Below are 17,549 nucleotides of genomic sequence, written 5' to 3' on the forward strand. Positions count from 1 at the left end.
TTGGTAGTTCTGTATGTTGTTACAGTGTTGGCATCATCAATAATATTAATCCGTCTAGGAAAACGTGGCTAACCGTTTTTTCGTTTTTGAATGTGGTTACGAATTTTGTGACGGTGACTAAGGCATTTGGTTCTAGACGCTACCATCTCCTCTCCCTCTCAGCTCTGGAAAGTTCGCTGAGCCGCGTCAGTGTCGAGTGGCGGGTCGAACGTTATATAAACGCCTTGCACAGCTCGTCTGCGGACTCAAAAACTACATTTAACAAGCACGAACTGTGCAATTTAAGCCGTGGATCACAATATCCATTCCTAATAACGATATTAATCCCATTTAGCCCTGCAGACGTCGAGTCTCCATTGATTTCTGTTAAAGGAAAGACATCAGAGGGACACTCTGTGAGGAGAGTGGATCTATTTTTCTGGGCTGTTTCGAAGGAAATATTCGTATTAAATCAAAAATGACTGCAGAAGAGGTGGTGAGTGAAGGCTGTAGCATCCCCGTCGAGGGTGAAGACATCACCCCGAAGAAAGATGGAGGTGTTTTAAAGGTAAATACTACAGTGACTGCAATGAGCCGCATTGACTCGTTGTAGGAGGTGTGACTGGCTGAATGCATGTTAGAGACAATATTTATCTCTTTTGGCTCACTTTAATGCAGCTGTATGCTCTAAAATGTTAAATAAATGCATCTGATTTGTTTAAACATTGCTAACTGGTTTCAAACACAGCCTGTTGCTAATTTTGCAGTATTGCTAGAGCCAGCTTGTCTAGTTTAAAGGCACAGTTCACCCACCAAAATGACAGTTGTATCATAATTTACTTATTTAAATGTCAAACCGAACTTATTTGACTTTCTTTTTTATGTGCAATAGAGAATGAGATTGTGGGCAAAACATTCGCGGTTATTAGCTCTGGCCACCATTCACTTTCATTGCCTTTCATGTATTTTATCTTCCAGAAACAAAAACAAATTAAGTCTTTCATGTTTGGAACAACATGAGGGCGAATAAATGATGACAGAAATCATATTTTTAAGTGAACTTTACTTTTAAGTGTGTTGCAATGTTGCATTTTTATTTATACCGATTAACCACGTGTAATGTCAAGTAAACATAAAAATGTCAGCCTTTTTAAATATATATATATATATACAAGTGACACGTTTATGTAATGAAATGAGTGAAAGTTTATGGATTATGCACGTGCAGGTCATCATGTAGTTTCTGGTACTTTCTTTCAGGATGGGGTTTTCTGATAGAAAGTGATTCACACAGGAATGACTTGTTTGGTATAACTGAAGACTTTCAATGTAATGCATTTGAGAAATATTAATCTGAGTCAGCTGTAATTATAATGAGCAATAAGGCACACCTATGCAATTTCAAAGTAATTTACTATATTCAAACATAGTTTAAATATATTTGTTGTTTTAAAGTAATATATCAAAAATGTAAGCGTTAGGCATGAACATGTTTCTGTCTGTGGTCATTTAAGATTGACAGCACACAGGTGTAATGCAGAGCGACCTACAGACTGATGATTAATCGCTTTCTCTCTTCTACAGATGGTCAAGAAGGAGGGTACAGGGACTGAGTTGCCTATGACCGGTGATAAAGTATTCGTACACTATGTTGGGACGCTGCTTGATGGCACACAGTTTGACTCCAGCCGTGATCGAGGAGAAAAGTTCTCCTTTGAGCTGGGCAAAGGTGGGTGTTGTGAGAGTGAAGTAGACTGATTTGTTTATCTACCCTCTCTCTGACATTTAAACAGGTTGTTGACACCATGATAACACCTGTTATGATGAGTTAAAATAGCAACCTAATGCAAGAAGTGACAGATCATTTTTAATGATGACGTAATTTTGTAGGGTAACTTAGAAGTTATCATCAACCTTGTTCCCTTTACGGTAACCCAATAGGATTTTTACATTGGCTTTTGGATTATTGTGGAAAAAAAGCACAGTGAGCTTAAGAATTTTGAACCCTTAATACATTCGGCAGAAGTAAAAAGCTAAACATAGGCTATAAATACACACTGACACAGAAATACATTCTAATACAAACTACATTACAGCTTGAGCTAGAATAATTAGCAAAAGTGCGATTATAAAAATGATGAGGGGGGTCCCAAACCACCTCTGTAGTCCAATTTTAAGACAAGTGAAAGCTTTATAAAAATCACAAGGGGGTATTGCTGGTGAATTTTATTCCATAGAATAAAACGTCAAAACCTTGTATGCTTGTATTTCAAGCATTTAACCAAAAATCCGTTCAGAAAACCCATTGATTTCGGGATAATGGAACCATATGTTCTCAAATGCTAACTTGTTTATGGGCTTGGGCTTACAAAATATGACTGTCTTATTGTGTTGTACATTCAGTTCAAACAAAAAATCAAAAAAGATTGGTTTGACAAGGATTTGGTTCTTGCATCATTGTTGATTGGATAGAGGCAGATCTGAATGTGAGCTTGCAATTGCTTGCAAGGAAGGACACCAAATGATTGGAGAAGTCAGCATTTCACTAGAACAGTGACATTTTGATAAAAAATTATGAGATAAAAAAATGCATGCATAAATTGCAGTATACATTAAGACATTCACGGTATACATTTAGAAAATACAGTTAATTTATATTTCGTGCAAACTTGAATGCATCTTGAACGTAACCATGCACATTGTGGAAATTGCACCCCATGATGCCATCAGAAAATTCAGACTAGATAAAAATTGTCTAGCATGCAAATCAACCATTGTAGACCATTATTTTCTCTTTCTCACAGGTCAGGTGATCAAAGCATGGGACATCGGTGTGGCCACCATGAAGATCGGCGAGATCTGCCAATTGATTTGCAAACCTGAGTATGCCTATGGAGCTGCTGGCAGCCCACCCAAAATCCCACCCAATGCTACACTTGTGTTCCAGGTGAGGTCCAGATGCATGTGAACAGGATATCCAGAATATTGAATCGTATAACCACATAATTGTAAGGAGTTTGTGTATTGACCTTCCCATTTGTTTGTCTGACAGGTGGAGTTGTTTGAGTTTCACGGGGAGGACATCACAGATGAAGAAGATGGTGGAATCATTCGCAGGATCATCACTAAGGGAGAGGGTTACACAAAACCTAATGAGAGTGCATCTGTAGAAGGTAAAACACTCTTCTTATACCTACAACATTCAATAGATGAAGAGCAATTTATCTGTGTCAGTCTGCAAGGGTCCACCGAATGAGTAAAGCAAATGTTATCAGAAGTGATCTAATTTAAAGAAATAGCTGACCCAAAAATTGCCTTCTCCAGTGAATTATTCCTTAAATCGTTGAGTCTTGGTGCACCCTTTGCAGTAGTTAATTTTTCTGTTTCTTTGGGTTAGTGTGGTTGGAGGGCCGTCACGAGGATCGTGTTTTCGACGAGCGTGAGCTGAAGTTTGAGATGGGAGATGGAGGGAGTTTGGGTCTGCCTCAAGGCGTGGAGAAAGCCCTGCAGGCTATGGAGCAGGGAGAAGAGGCGCTCTTCACCATCAAACCAAAGTAAAAGCATGCTTCCTACACCTGCACTCAGTATCTGTTGATGTTCATTTATTTATGTATGTGTGTGCATCGATCTCAGGTATGGCTTTGGAACTGCTGGCAGCGACAAATTCAACATTCCACCTAATGCTACGTTGCAGTATAAAATCAAACTGAAAACATTTGAGAAGGTCAGTGTTTCCTCCTAAATAAAAGCAGTGCACAGCAGAATTCACTCCTGCATTACTCAGGAAAAAGCCAGTATATGGCATATTTTAGGGAACTTCTGTATGTAGTATAATACAATGTGTTTTCTAATTAATATAAAAAATAAATAAACTTATCATGCTTAAAGATGAATTACAGTCTGTCTGTAATTGGTCCTTTATGCAGTAATGTCTGTACACAGTCATTGTCATGAGCAGATATGAGCCCAAGATGCTGTTTTCTCACACAGGCCAAAGAATCCTGGGAGATGAACACGACTGAGAAACTAGAACAGAGTGCCATCGTCAAAGAGAAAGGAACTCAGTATTTTAAGGTAGAGGAAATGTCATGCACACTGATGTGTATTCACATCTAATAGTACACGGTTTTAAGAATCCGAGTGTGTTTTGTGTGCACAGGAGGGGAAATACAAGCAGGCAGCTATGCAGTACAAACGCATTGTGTCCTGGTTGGAGCACGAGTCCAGCATGCAGCCGGAGGACGAAGAGAAAGCCAAAGCATTGCGATTGGCTGCTCATCTCAACCTAGCTATGTGCTACCTAAAGCTGCAGGAACCAAGCCCTGCCCTCGAGAACTGTGACAAGGTAGGAACAACATTTTTGATGCTTATGCATGGTCATGCTTACACAGTCATATTGAAGAGCTGCAAAAGTATGTTTTTAGATTTCTATTTAGCTTTTTCATTTAAGTACCGTTTTACTTACTTTTCTAATTTTAGTTTACATTTTTGTAATGTTTGTGTATATTTTTTCATCCTTATCCAAGTTAAAAAGTAAAAAATAATGGAGTTTGAGTTTCTCTTCACTGATATTCAATATCTTGATTTCTATTTTCCTGGTAATATTAAAATTAAAATTAGCTTGCATTCTGCCAGAATGTTCTTATTTCTTCTGGTTTCTTTTTGTTTTCTGTATTCATTTATTTTTTTGTGCAAAGGCACTGGAGCTGGATGCAGATAACGAGAAGGCTTTGTTTAGGCGAGGAGAGGCACTGGTTGTCATGAAGGAGTTTGACCGGGCGAGAGCAGACTTCCAGCGGGTCACTCAATTATATCCAGCCAATAAGGCTGCGAAGAGCCAGATCGCGCTCTGCCAGAAACATATCAAAGAGCAACACGAGAAGGACAAACGCCTCTACGCCAACATGTTCCAGAAGTTTGCAGAGAGAGACGCCAAAGTAAGGGTCTACGGTTACTAGCTCTTAGTCCCTGCAGAAAAGATTTACCCGCTAGATATCTGTTGTCTTCTATCTAACGTGTATGTGTGTTTTTATTTTCTAGAAGGAGGCGGAGCAAGAAAAAGAGCAGGAAAAGAAACCGAATGGTAGTGCAATGGAAATAGATGAAAACGGAGCCCAGGAACAAACTGCAGCATAATAGCGTGCTATTATTTACTGTCTTTTGTTACGTTTTTTTTTTTTACCTTCTATAAAATCTGTCCTTCTGAAGCGACTGTGTTTGTGTGAGTGAGGACACATACTTGCTTTGGTTTCTAATCTAATGTAGCAAGTGCTTTGCTCTTGTACTTTGGCCAGACCCTTGTGTCCAGGTGTGCACTTGCATATGATTGCACAAGTGTACGAATGTTTGTGTGTTCGATACTGTAAGGCAGCTAGTCGGCCTGGCCGTGCTCTCTCTGAGAGATGATGGAAATAAAGCAGACTTGTTCTCAGTCTGTAGCCTGTACTACAGCCGCTCGCATCAGCCGCAAACCAGTCGCCGATCCTTAGAAACTCTTGAGTTGCACTGCTGTACAATAAAAACGCTTTTCTGTCCTGTCACTAAACTTTATGTAAGGTGCATGGAAATGAATGCCAGGGCAAAAAGACTGTTTTGATTTCTTTGATTTGTTTATTTCCTTCATTACGAACATCTTTTCACTGTTAAATTCTCTGTTTAATGTATCACAACTGGAAGCATTTCCATAGTGAATCTCTGCTGAAGTCTTACAAGCATTTTAGAGGAGAAAATGCACTTTTCCTGTAAAGAATCGTCTAGTTCTTTGCTTCACTCAATTTCTGTATGCAGCATCTTTGGTGAGGTCGTTCAGTATAGGGCTGAGATGTTGGACACTTTAAAATACATGGCGAGAACTTGAACTTAGACCTGCAGTCTGTCTTTTTGTTTTGTAGTTTTGTCCCTTGTCTTTTCATCTTTTTGTGGATGAGGTTCCACAATCATAATCACACTTGCACTGTAATCAGATGGTGAATTGTCACGGCAGAAGAGTCTCTGTGTGACTGAGCTCAAGCAGGACAGTAGTACTTTGGTGTGGGTTAAAGCAAGACATACAGATAGATTCTGTTCCCATGTCCTTGATGCACCTCTGATGTTGTCTAGAACAATAAAACAAAATCGAAATCCTCCGGCTGTATTGTGATTTGTAGCATTTAGTACTGTGTGAAAGTATTTCAATATGTGTCTATCTCTCCAAAGATAAATCATAAGCCAGTGGGATCCATTTAAAGGAAATAGATGCATTCGATGAACCAGTACTACTGCGGTCAGCTAAAATATAGAAACAGTTTTCACTCAGAAATCGCTAGAAAATTTCACAAATTACGATTTAATTACAATTATAAAATTAATTTAGAGGTAGAATGACTAAAAAAGTATTTTCTTGCACTTTCCTTACGTTTCTTTCCTATTTCTAGATCATTTTACAAATGTGACGTGGAAAAGTAATGGAACTTACTGGCTTATAATTAATATACCTTTTTATATTTTAAATCGTTGATTGAAAATTGATAATAGTGAGTAAAAAATAATTTCAAAAACATTACTGTAATCACAAATGACTAGGTAAAATAGTGTAAACCCTGTGGCATCGTGAAAGGGAAGGTATGTGACATTTAGATGGCTGCAGCGTGGGGACTACAAACCAAGATGGCTACCTGGTCCCGAACTACAGTTACCAAGTTCCTCAGCGGGGGAGACCGCTGTTGGGAGTGAAGGAAAAAAGACTGACTCTTCTTGTGTGGGTTTAGAGAGAAGCTGGATGAGCTTTTTCCTCTGTTGTAACTTTTGGAGTTGATCATTTAAAAAAAAAAAAAAACCTTATAGGTTGACCTCAGCCTGGACTCAATTTGTGAAGCAACCCACATTTGGTGATACCCTCCCTACCTCTCCCAATTCCACAACCTTGAAGAGCATTACTGACATTTATCTAATTTACTGATTTACAATTTTTGTTTATTGTAATATATTATCACTCCTAGTTTCTGTACATAAAGTTGGAAACTGAGCAGCTTTGTCATTATAATTTCAGTAATATCTCTTCATATATTGTGTGTTTGACAGTAGGGGGTAGCCTTGGACTCAAACAGTTACAGCACCACTCAATTACACCAACTTGTTTCGACAAGTTTGTCTATGAAACCGTCACCAGCTTACCATGCAATCATGCAAACAATACAATTGAGAAGGAAAAGACTAATGCTGAAATAACTGCACAACTACTAAATCAGAAAATGTATTAGCCAAGTTGACCTGAACAAGGGCTTTGCCTTGATGGCTTTATAAAAGTGTAAACATGCCTAACGTGTAACATATATCTGCAGGGTGTGTAAGAGTTCATCTGTAGTGAGAAGAATAAATATAATGTATATACACTAGACAGTAGAGTCTAGCAGCAATTAAAAAAAAAAGTGAAAACGCAAATAATGTATTTCAACACAATGCATGCGTTTTTGTTTCATGGAACCTGTAAACTCGTGTTCACACCGCCATCTGCTGGTGCTGTGCATCACCTCCACCTGAATAACATTTTCAGGTGCTGGTCATATAATTCGAATATCATCAAAAAGTTGATTTATTTCACTAATTCCATTCAAAAAGTGAAACTTGTATATTATAATTATTCATTACACACACACTGATATATTTCAAATGTTTATTTCTTTTAATTTTGATGATTATAACTGACAACTAAGGAAAATCCCAAATTCAGTATCTCAGAAAATTAGAATATTGTGAGTAGGTTCAATATTGAAAACCCCGGTGCCACACTTTAATCAGCTAATTAACTCAAAACACCTGCAAAGCCTTTAAATGGTCTCTCAGTCTAGTTCTGTAGGCTACACTATCATGGGGAAGACTGCTGACTTGACAGTTGTCCAAAGGACGACCATTGACACCTTGCACATGGAGGCCAAGACACAAAAGGTCATTGCAAAAGAGGATGGCTATTCACAGAGCTCTGTGTCCAAGCACATTAATAGAGAGGTGTAGGGAAGGAAAAGATGAGGTAGAAAAAAGTGTACAAGCAATAGGGATAACCGCACCCTGGAGAGGATTGTGAAATAAAACCCATTCAAATGTGGGGGAGATTCACAAAGAGTGGACTGCAGCCGGAGTCAGTGCTTCAAGAACCACTACGCACAGACATATGCAAGACATGGGTTAACAACAGACAGATCAGAAGCATCTCACCTGAGCTAAAGACAAAAAGGACTGGACTGCTGCTGAGTGGTCCAAAGTTATGTTCTCTGATGAAAGTCAATTTTGCATTTCCTTTGGAAATCAGGGTCCCAGAGTCTGGAGGAAGAGAGGAGAGGCACACAATCCATGTTGCTTCAGGCCAGTGTAAAGTTTCCACAGTCAGTGATGGTTTGTGGTGTCATATCATCTGCTGGTGTTGGTCCACAGTGTTTTCTGAGGTCCAAGGTCAACACAGCCGTATAGTACCAGGAAGTTTTAGAGCACTTCATGCTTCCTGCTGCTGACCAACTTTATGCAGATGCAGATTTAATTTTCCAACAGGACTTGGCACCTGCACACAGTGCCAAAGCTTCCAGTACATGGTTTAAGGACCATGGTATCCCTGTTCTTAATTGGCCAGCAAACTCGCCTGACCTTAACCCCATAGAAAATATATGAGGTATTGTGAAGAGGAAGATGTGATATGCCAGACCCAAGAATGCAGAAGAGATGAAGGCCACTATCAGAGCAACCTGGGCTCTCATAACACCTGAGCAGTGCCACAGACTGATCGACTCCATGTCACGCCGCATTCCTGCAGTAATTCAAACAAAAGGAGCCCAAACTAAGTATTGAGTGCTGTACATGCTCATACTTTTCATGTTCATACTTTTCAGTCAGTCAAGATTTCTAAAAACCCTTTCTTTGTATTGGTCTTAAGTAATATTTAAATTTTCTGAGATACTGAATTTGGTATTTTCCTTAGTTGTCAGTTATAATCATCAAAATTAAAATAAATAAACACTTTAAATATATCAGTCTGTGTGTAATGAATGAATATAATATACAAGTTTCACTTTTTGAATGGATTAGTGAAATAAATCAACTTTTTTGTGATGTTCTAATTATATGACCAGGCATGACATGGATACAGTTGTATATAGGATTTAATGTAATCCACGTTAGACTAGTTTTGTTGATTTAAGCATTTGAATGATCATTTTGAGTGAGTTTGAGTCATGTTTTGCCAACATTAACCAAATCAAACCAAATAGCCAGTAAAACCTGAAAACACCTACACTGTGTAAATTAGCCAGCAGTCCTCATAAGGAAATGGTTTAAATCACATACTAAATCATGAATGAGTAATAATATGTGACCCTGGAGCACAAAACCAGTCTTTCTTAAGTCAGTGGGTTATATTTGTAGCAATAGCCAAAAAAACATTGTGAGGGTCAAAATTATCTATTTTTATTTTATGCCAAAAATATGTAAAGGTCATGTTCCATGAAGATATGTTGAAAATTTCCTACTATAAATATATTAAAACTTACTTTTCGATAAGAAATATGTATTGCTAAGAACTTCATTTAGACAACTTTAAAAGCGATTTTCTCAATATTTTTTATTTTTTTGCCCCCTCAGATTCCAGAATTAACAAACCATACATCAATGGAAAGCTTATTAATTCATCTTTCAGATGATGTATAAATCTCAATTTCGTCCCTTATGGCTGGTTTTGTGGTCCAGTGTCACATTTAAATCTCAAATGCACAAAGATTTCTGTGAGGGTTGGGTTTAGGATCAGGATTATGATTAGCATAATCTGAAACCACAACCAAAATCCCCACGGGGAAAACAAATTGTGTGTGTGTGTATGTGTGTGGACAGACTACAACATCTAACCTCAGGTTGCTACAAGGGGATTTTCACTGTAAGTCTGTCTCTATTGTTAAAAGCATCTGCTGAATGACAGCTAAACAATAATAATAAATAAATAATAAACATTGTATATTAAAAGTTTTAACATACAATGTTTACTATCATGACGTTGAGTAAAAAAGTATAATATAGTAATAACTTAAAACAAATACAGATAACATGCAAAATGACAAAATGTTTGGCTCACATATGTAAACTAAGGGTTTTAAAAACTCACTTTTACTACATAAAAATAGCACAGTAAATATAAGAACGGTTATATTACGATTACAAATATCTTAACTGAGGAGTATCAGTTTTAAATATACTTTATATGAACAATATAGCATGCATTTTAAGGTTAAATAAAATTTTGTACTATTAACCTAAATCAAACACCTGTATTTTTACATGAATGAAAATGTAAAGCTTCTCTAACAGTTTTATGTCACTGGCTTTGAAAACTTGAGATTTTCCCATGTCTGTCTGCAGTGTGTCACTTGGTAACACAATGGTCACTGGGGATAGTAAAGTCCCCAGGCAGATTTGTTTGTTTGTCACTGATATATCTGCCAAGCACATCTCTGTTTTTTCTTTCAAGTCTCACATTCAAATGTGTAGCTCATTCCACATCTTCTAGAAAGTTTCAAGAAGACAAATTAGCCAACATGCAAAACAACCTTCAGCAACAGTAGCAGGTCATACAGGTTTACCCAGATCAGCAGGGCTGCACAACACATCCAAACATATTCCTTTGTCCTGTAAGGACTTTTAGGAGGCAATCCCATTTTCTTGTAAATTGGCATTTAAAAAAATGAAAAGCAAATATTAACATTGTGTAGCCAAATGAATCACAAATTCACAAAACATTTATCAAATATTGGTAATAAATACATAAAATAACATGTACATAAAACATTTACATGTTTTTTTCCCCAAGGCATCACAAAAATGTATATATATATATATATATATATATATATATATATATATATATATATATATATATATATATGTGTGTGTGTGTGTGTGTGTGTGTGTGTGTGTGCGCGCGCGCGCGCGTGTGTGTGTGTGTGTAAAACTACCAATTATAAGTAAATGACACAAAATAATAAAATATTACATCATGACAAAATACATCATATTCTTTAACTAATAAAAGAAAAGGGCAGCAAAAGTTTACCGTCTTAAGAGCTTTGGAGTTGATGATAAAAGACACACACAAAAAATATATATATCGCCTATTTCGACAAAAATCCAAAAAAAAAATCCAAATTAAGGAAAGAAGAAGAAATAAAAAAAAATACTAAATAAATTAAAGCTGCAAGCAGCGATGAACGGGCCCTCGCACCCGGCTCACCGCAATCGTGTGGCTTTAGTAAAAAGGTGAAGGTGAGAAATATGCATTTCAAATCGCAAATATAAGTGGAATATGTCAAAGTCATTTATATGTGGCAATTTTCCTGTTGCCAATAGGTGGCGCTATCATTATAATGGAATATTGGCCTTCAGATGTGTTCAGGCCAGGAGTCTTATCGAACATGTGAAGTTTGGGTAATATCGAACATTTCATGCCTGAGTTACAACAACTTCTTTTCCTATGGCGAGACATCAAATTTTGTCATGGCGCCATGGACACGCCCTTTAACAAAATCTAAAGATCTCCACAATTTAACATTGCAAAGACCTTTAGATTAGAATGACCAAAATAAAATGTTGATGTCATAAAATTTATTGGAGTAGTTCCTTGCAGTGTAAAACATGTCACTTCCTGTTGCCAGCAGGTGGCGCTATGACTATGACTGAATATGGGAATGTAGATCTGTTTAGGGCAGAAGTCTTATCTAACATGTGATGTTTGAGGCAGATTGGACATTGTATGTCTGAGTAACAGCCACTTCCTTTTTCATGGCGAAACATCAAAATTTGTCACGCCGCCATGGAAACGCCCTTTAACGAAACCTCAAGATCTTCGCAATTTAACATCGCAAAGGGCTTAAGATTACACTGACCAAGTTTGGTGTTGATCTGAATAAATCTCTAGGAGGAGTTCGTTAAAGTACAACCCCTGAAAATGGCAAAAACAACACCAATTTTGGAAGGAAAATTCAAAATAACCAACTTCCTGTTGGGACTCGGATTTCGTACCAAGAGACTTTTTTGTAGGTATTGGTGTGTTACATGTGTGTACCGATTTTTTTACATGTACATCAAAAATAGCTCGAGGCAGACTCCATTGATTTTGCATATGCACTCCGTTGAAAGTTTATAGGTGGCGCTATCGAGCCATTTTGCCACACCCAATGGAATATTGGCCTTCAGATCTGTTCAGGCCATGACCCTTATCACACATGTGAAGTTTGGGCAAGATCGGACACTTTATGCCTGAGTTATAACATCTTTTATTCCCATGACGAGACATCGAACTTCGTCACGGCGCCATGGACACGCCTTTTAACAAAAACTCAAGATCTTCACAACTAAACATCACACAGGTCTTTAGATTAGACTGACCACAAAAAAGACATTGATGTCATAACATTTCTAGAAATAGTCTGTCACAATGTAAAATATGACACTTCCTGTTGCCAATAGGTGGCGCTATGACTATAACTGAATATGGGCATGTAGATCTGTTCAGGTCAAGAGTCTTATCCAACATGTGAAGTTTGGGGCAGATTGGACATTGTATGTCTGAGTTACAGCAACTTCCTTTTTCATGGCGAAACATCGAAATTTGTCAGGCCGCCATGGACACGCCCTTTAACGAAACCTCAAGTCCTTCGCAATTTAACATCGCAAATGGCTTTAGATTACACTGACCAAGTTTGGTGTTGATCTGAATAAATCTCTAGGAGGAGTTCGTTAAAGTACAACCCCTGAAAATGGCAAAAACAACCAATTTTGCAGGGAAAATTCTAAATAACCGACTTCCTGTTGGGATTCGGATTTCGTACCAAGAGACTTTTTTGTAGATATTGGTGAGTTACATGTGTGTACCAATTTTTGTACATGTACGTGAAACATAGCTCGAGGCACACTCCGTTGAAAGTGTATAGGTGGCGCTATCGAGTTATTCTGCCACACCCGGTGGAATTTTGGCCTGGAGATCTGTTCAGGTCAGGACTCTTATCACACATGTGAAGTTTGGGGAAGATCGTACATTTTATGCCTGAGTTATAACATTTTTTATTCACATGGCGAGACATTGAACTTCGCCATGGTGCCGTGGACACGCCTTTAAATGAAAACTCAAGATCTTCACAACTGATCATCGCACAGGCCTTTAGATTAGACTGACCACAAAAAAGACATTGATGTCAAAAAATTTCTAGGAGTAGTTCGTCACAGCGTAAATTATGACACTCCCTGTTGCCAATAGGTGGCGCTATGACTATAACTGAATATGGGCATGTCAATCTGTTCATGTTCAGAGTTTCATCAAACATGTGAAGTTTGGGGCAGATTGGACATTGTATGTGTGAGTTATAGCAACTTCATTTTTCATGGCGAATCATCGAAATTCGCCAGGCCGCCACGGACACGCCCTTCAACGAAAACTCAAGATCTTCGCAATTTAATGTCGCAAAGGCCTTTAGATTAGGCATACCAAATTTGGTGTTGATTTGAAGAAATCTCTAGGAGGAGTTCGTTAAAATACAACACATGGAAATGACCAAAATTACACAAAATTTGCTCATAATATTAAAAATAACCGACTTCCTGTTGGGTTTAGAATTTTGCTCCAAGAGTCTTTTTTGTAGGTATTGGTGTGTTACATATGTGTGCCAATTTTCGTGCATGTACGTGAAACATAGCTGGAAGGCTGTTGATTTTCTTAGTATAGGTGGCGCTGTCGAGCCATTTTGCCACACCCTCTTCTGAATCCTATATCAGACGAAAATTTTCACCAGGTTTGACGCGTGTGCAAAGTTTCATGACTTTTTGAGCATGTTAAAGCCCTCAAAAATGCGATTCATTCGGGAGAAGAAGAAGAAGAAGAATAATAATAAATATAGCTGCAAGCAGCGATGGCGGGCTCAAGCCACCAATGCCATCACCACCCCGGTGGCATCAGGTAAACTGTGCCCAGCGGGCACATGCATTCACAATATCCCTCTGGCAGTGAGGTTTTAAAGGATATGGCAGTTAAAGGGTTAATTCGAATCATCTAGACTTTAAAATCTCATTCACAGAACAATATATATATATATAACTTTAGTAACACTTTACAATAAGATTTCATTTATAAACATTATGTTAACATGAACAATATTTATATAACATTCATTCATGTCAGTTAATATTCCAAACTTAAACATTAAAACATTGTTTTATTGTGATTTTTTTCCAAGCACATTTTACCAATTCCAAACCATATCAATCTTAATAACTACCATTATTTTTTTATTTAATCATTTATGAGTGCTATACAATAGTCCAGGAAAGCTGGAAGAGAAAAACTCCTTATATTCATGTCTGCAGAATTATTAGGCATGTTTTCTTTTACAGATGAAATGCGCTAAAAAAGAGTTTTAACTCAAACTGTAAAGTCGAAAGTTATGAAATACCCATGAGAAATATCAAACACAAATGCAATACAGAAATGGATAAGTTAAGACTTGACCATTGTACAAAAAATGCTGACTGGGTCATGAGGTCAGAAAAGAAGAAGAAAAAAACAGGTCAAGAAGAACTGACAAAAAGAATTGCAAAATAATTAGGAATTCATGTGAAGATTAATTTTTAGTCAATTCTGCAAGACAGAGTTTCAGGAAAGGAGGTGGAATAAAAATGAGCTCCTAAATCTTAATCCTGGATTCTGGAAGATATATTCCTCAAACCATCGGACAAGAGGAGGTGGTGCTGGTCCTTCACGAGTCACTCTAATCTGTTCATAAAGCCTATATATAAAGACTTAATATATAGTATTTCACAATACTTCATTGTATTCTAATTAAATCATTTTTTGGAATCTTAGATCTCTCAGAACCTGACACATTGTAATTCTGAGACTCCAGGAAAGTGGCAGTTCTGTAAAATGTTGGCGCTGGAGACTAAATGCTCCCTGATAGTTTCACACCTAATTCACTTAACACACACACAAACAAACACGCACACACACACACACACACTACCCGCAGCGACAGAGGGACAGAGTGACATCAGATGTATGATAGTTTTTTAATTTTCTATCATCCATATAGTGTTGTATAGTCGTGAAACTATGCATATTTCCTCAGAATGACTTGTCTTCTATGTGTACATTTTTTTGAAGTGTTTAGAAGCTGCACTTTAAAAAAATAAAAGACATTTACTGGTTCCTTTTTTACTGTTATTTCAAAAAATCACCACGACAAAACCATTCAAGCTATCCAAAATTCATTCGCACCTGTTCTGTAAGATAAATTCTTTAAACAGTGGTAAAAGAGGATGTAGTGCTGATCCTTCAAGAGTCACTTAAAACGTATCTGTCCATAAAGCCTATAAATAATTATTTCTTAATATACAGTTCACAATACTTCAGCATGTTATTCTAATTAAGTGAGCGTCATTTTATCAGTAAAATACATAAAATTCTTATTATTTTTTTTGAAAGATTTCTATAAATGATTTAAATCATACTTGTTTCTACAAGAATTATTTAAAAGTAATCCTATAGCGCCATCTGGTGGCCATTATTGGTACTAAGAATTGCAAGCTTGATTTATAAGTTATGATAGTTTTAATTTTATGCTGGCTCTTGAAAACATACACAATTTAACATCTTCAGTATATTGGCTTCATGTTAAAAAAGTTTGGTGTGAATTTCTTGTGTCTTCTTGGAGGAGTATGAACCACTCCTCTATTAATATTGGGACAAGGCTTTATAAAGCATGAACTGACTATTTACTTTTTGAGTTTTAAATTATTATTTGCAGCACACATAAGGTTTTTTAGGATTTTTAAAAATCCCTAAAACTGTCAGAAAAGGATAAGGCCTAAAATTACTATGTGAGTGGCAAAATGTATTTGTTTTTATAACTATAATGCATAAACTATGAAATTATACAAAATGTATAAAAAAGTACAACAGTTATTGTTTTCCAATGTTTTTATTTATTACATTTTTGGGGGGGATTTACATTTAAAAAAATTAGCTTACAGCAATCATTCTAAACAGCTTGAATAAAACCTGTTAATATTTATTATAGACCACTGTAACTGTGTATAATCTAACAAACAAGTTTATTATGAAAATGGAAGTGTGTACACCAGATAAATTGGACGATAAAGAAATTTTAATAGTCAATAGTAGAGCATGTTTTAGATTTTTTTATGTGTTTAGATGCAGAAATGGACAAATCAAATGTCAAATAAAATGTAATTGATTTAATTAAATATAGATTAATTCTTGTTAGAGCAAAATAATAAATAAATAAATAAATAAATACGTACACACATTAAAAAAGCAGCCAAGATGAATGAATTTCATTTTTTATATAGATTAAAATTGAAGACAGAAGCAGCTGGTATATGCGGTCACTTAATATTCAAATCCACTTCAGATATATTTCTTAACAGTTTATGTTCACGTGGCTGTTTTCGTTTATAGTCGCCAAGCTATTATGTGTTTTGAAATAATCTTGTCCGTTATGTGTTCGTTCGTACGACGAAAGGCAGAATCCTGCAGCTCGAGAGATATATGTCATTCTGCCAGTCGCGCTTTCAAATAGTCTCGCACACTTAAACGGGTCACAAACACCTGCATTTAGCTTTTGTAGTGTTACAATGGGTTTATTGTGTGCATTTGTGGTAATATTTTATTTAAAAAACCTCTTAAACAAGAATAAATTCGTTTGTTTTCAGCTCGTAACACTACGCGCTGATCGGAGGCGTGATTTCAGATAGGCAGCCACAAATATTTCATTTTCCCACAAACAGTTCAAAAACATCTGAATTTAGCTCTTGGTGTGTTCTTATTGGTGAATTGTGTGATATCGCTGCAATATTTTATTTGTAAAAGCTATAAAACAAGAATAAACTCGTTTTTTTCTGAGCTCCTCATTCCACACGCTCCTGCTCAGAGCGGTGATTCATCTCTCGTGTTTCTCACGTATCACTGACTAGACATCAATTATTAATGAGCCCTGACCCGGTAATAATCAGATATGTTGCTTTAGCTTGTCAGTGTGAATTAAATCCAAGTATTTATTTGTATTTAAACCGATTTAAAAGTGAAACCAAAAGAGAGTCTCCTCCCTTTTTTACTCCGGGAATTGCACCTATAGGGGCGCTATTTCTCTCAGACAATGGAAGTCTAAGCACATATACTCAAAAAGATGGACAGAGTGAGATGAGATGTCTGACAGTTTTTTAATTTTCTGTTATCCATACAGTGTTGTAAAGTCGTGAAACTATGCATATTTACTCAGAATGACTTTTTTATCTGTATGAAAAAATTATTTGACGTGTTTGGAAGCTGCAATTTAAAAATACAATAATGATTCCCTTTGTAAGGTCATTTAAAAAAATCACCACGGCAAAACCATTCAAGCTATCCAAAATCCATTCACAATTTAAGTTCCTATCAGAAATACTGATGTGTGTTCAGAGTTTTGTGAAATTCTAAGTATGTTATTTGCCTCAAAATCACCTACAAAGTATTCCAGTTTGACATGTTGCCACGCCAACAATTTTTTAGATATCAA

At 36.7% G+C, this 17,549-nt stretch overlaps 1 protein-coding gene across 1 annotated transcript; it reads left to right on the forward strand.

Annotated features, from left to right (window-relative positions):
* The first annotated feature begins 141 nt into the window (after positions 1-141).
* LOC113118139 (peptidyl-prolyl cis-trans isomerase FKBP4-like) lies at positions 142-6,103 on the forward strand. Its single transcript, XM_026287072.1, has 10 exons — positions 142-547; positions 1,564-1,708; positions 2,784-2,926; positions 3,032-3,152; positions 3,377-3,533; positions 3,613-3,703; positions 3,970-4,053; positions 4,139-4,324; positions 4,677-4,916; positions 5,020-6,103. Exons 1-10 carry the CDS (start codon positions 458-460, stop codon positions 5,113-5,115), a joined length of 1,353 nt encoding a protein of 450 aa, XP_026142857.1. The 5' UTR covers positions 142-457; the 3' UTR covers positions 5,116-6,103.
* The last annotated feature ends 11,446 nt before the right edge of the window (positions 6,104-17,549 follow it).

This window comes from Carassius auratus, chromosome 18 (genome assembly GCF_003368295.1).
Source record: "Carassius auratus strain Wakin chromosome 18, ASM336829v1, whole genome shotgun sequence".
In the NCBI taxonomy this organism is placed as follows: domain Eukaryota; kingdom Metazoa; phylum Chordata; class Actinopteri; order Cypriniformes; family Cyprinidae; genus Carassius; species Carassius auratus.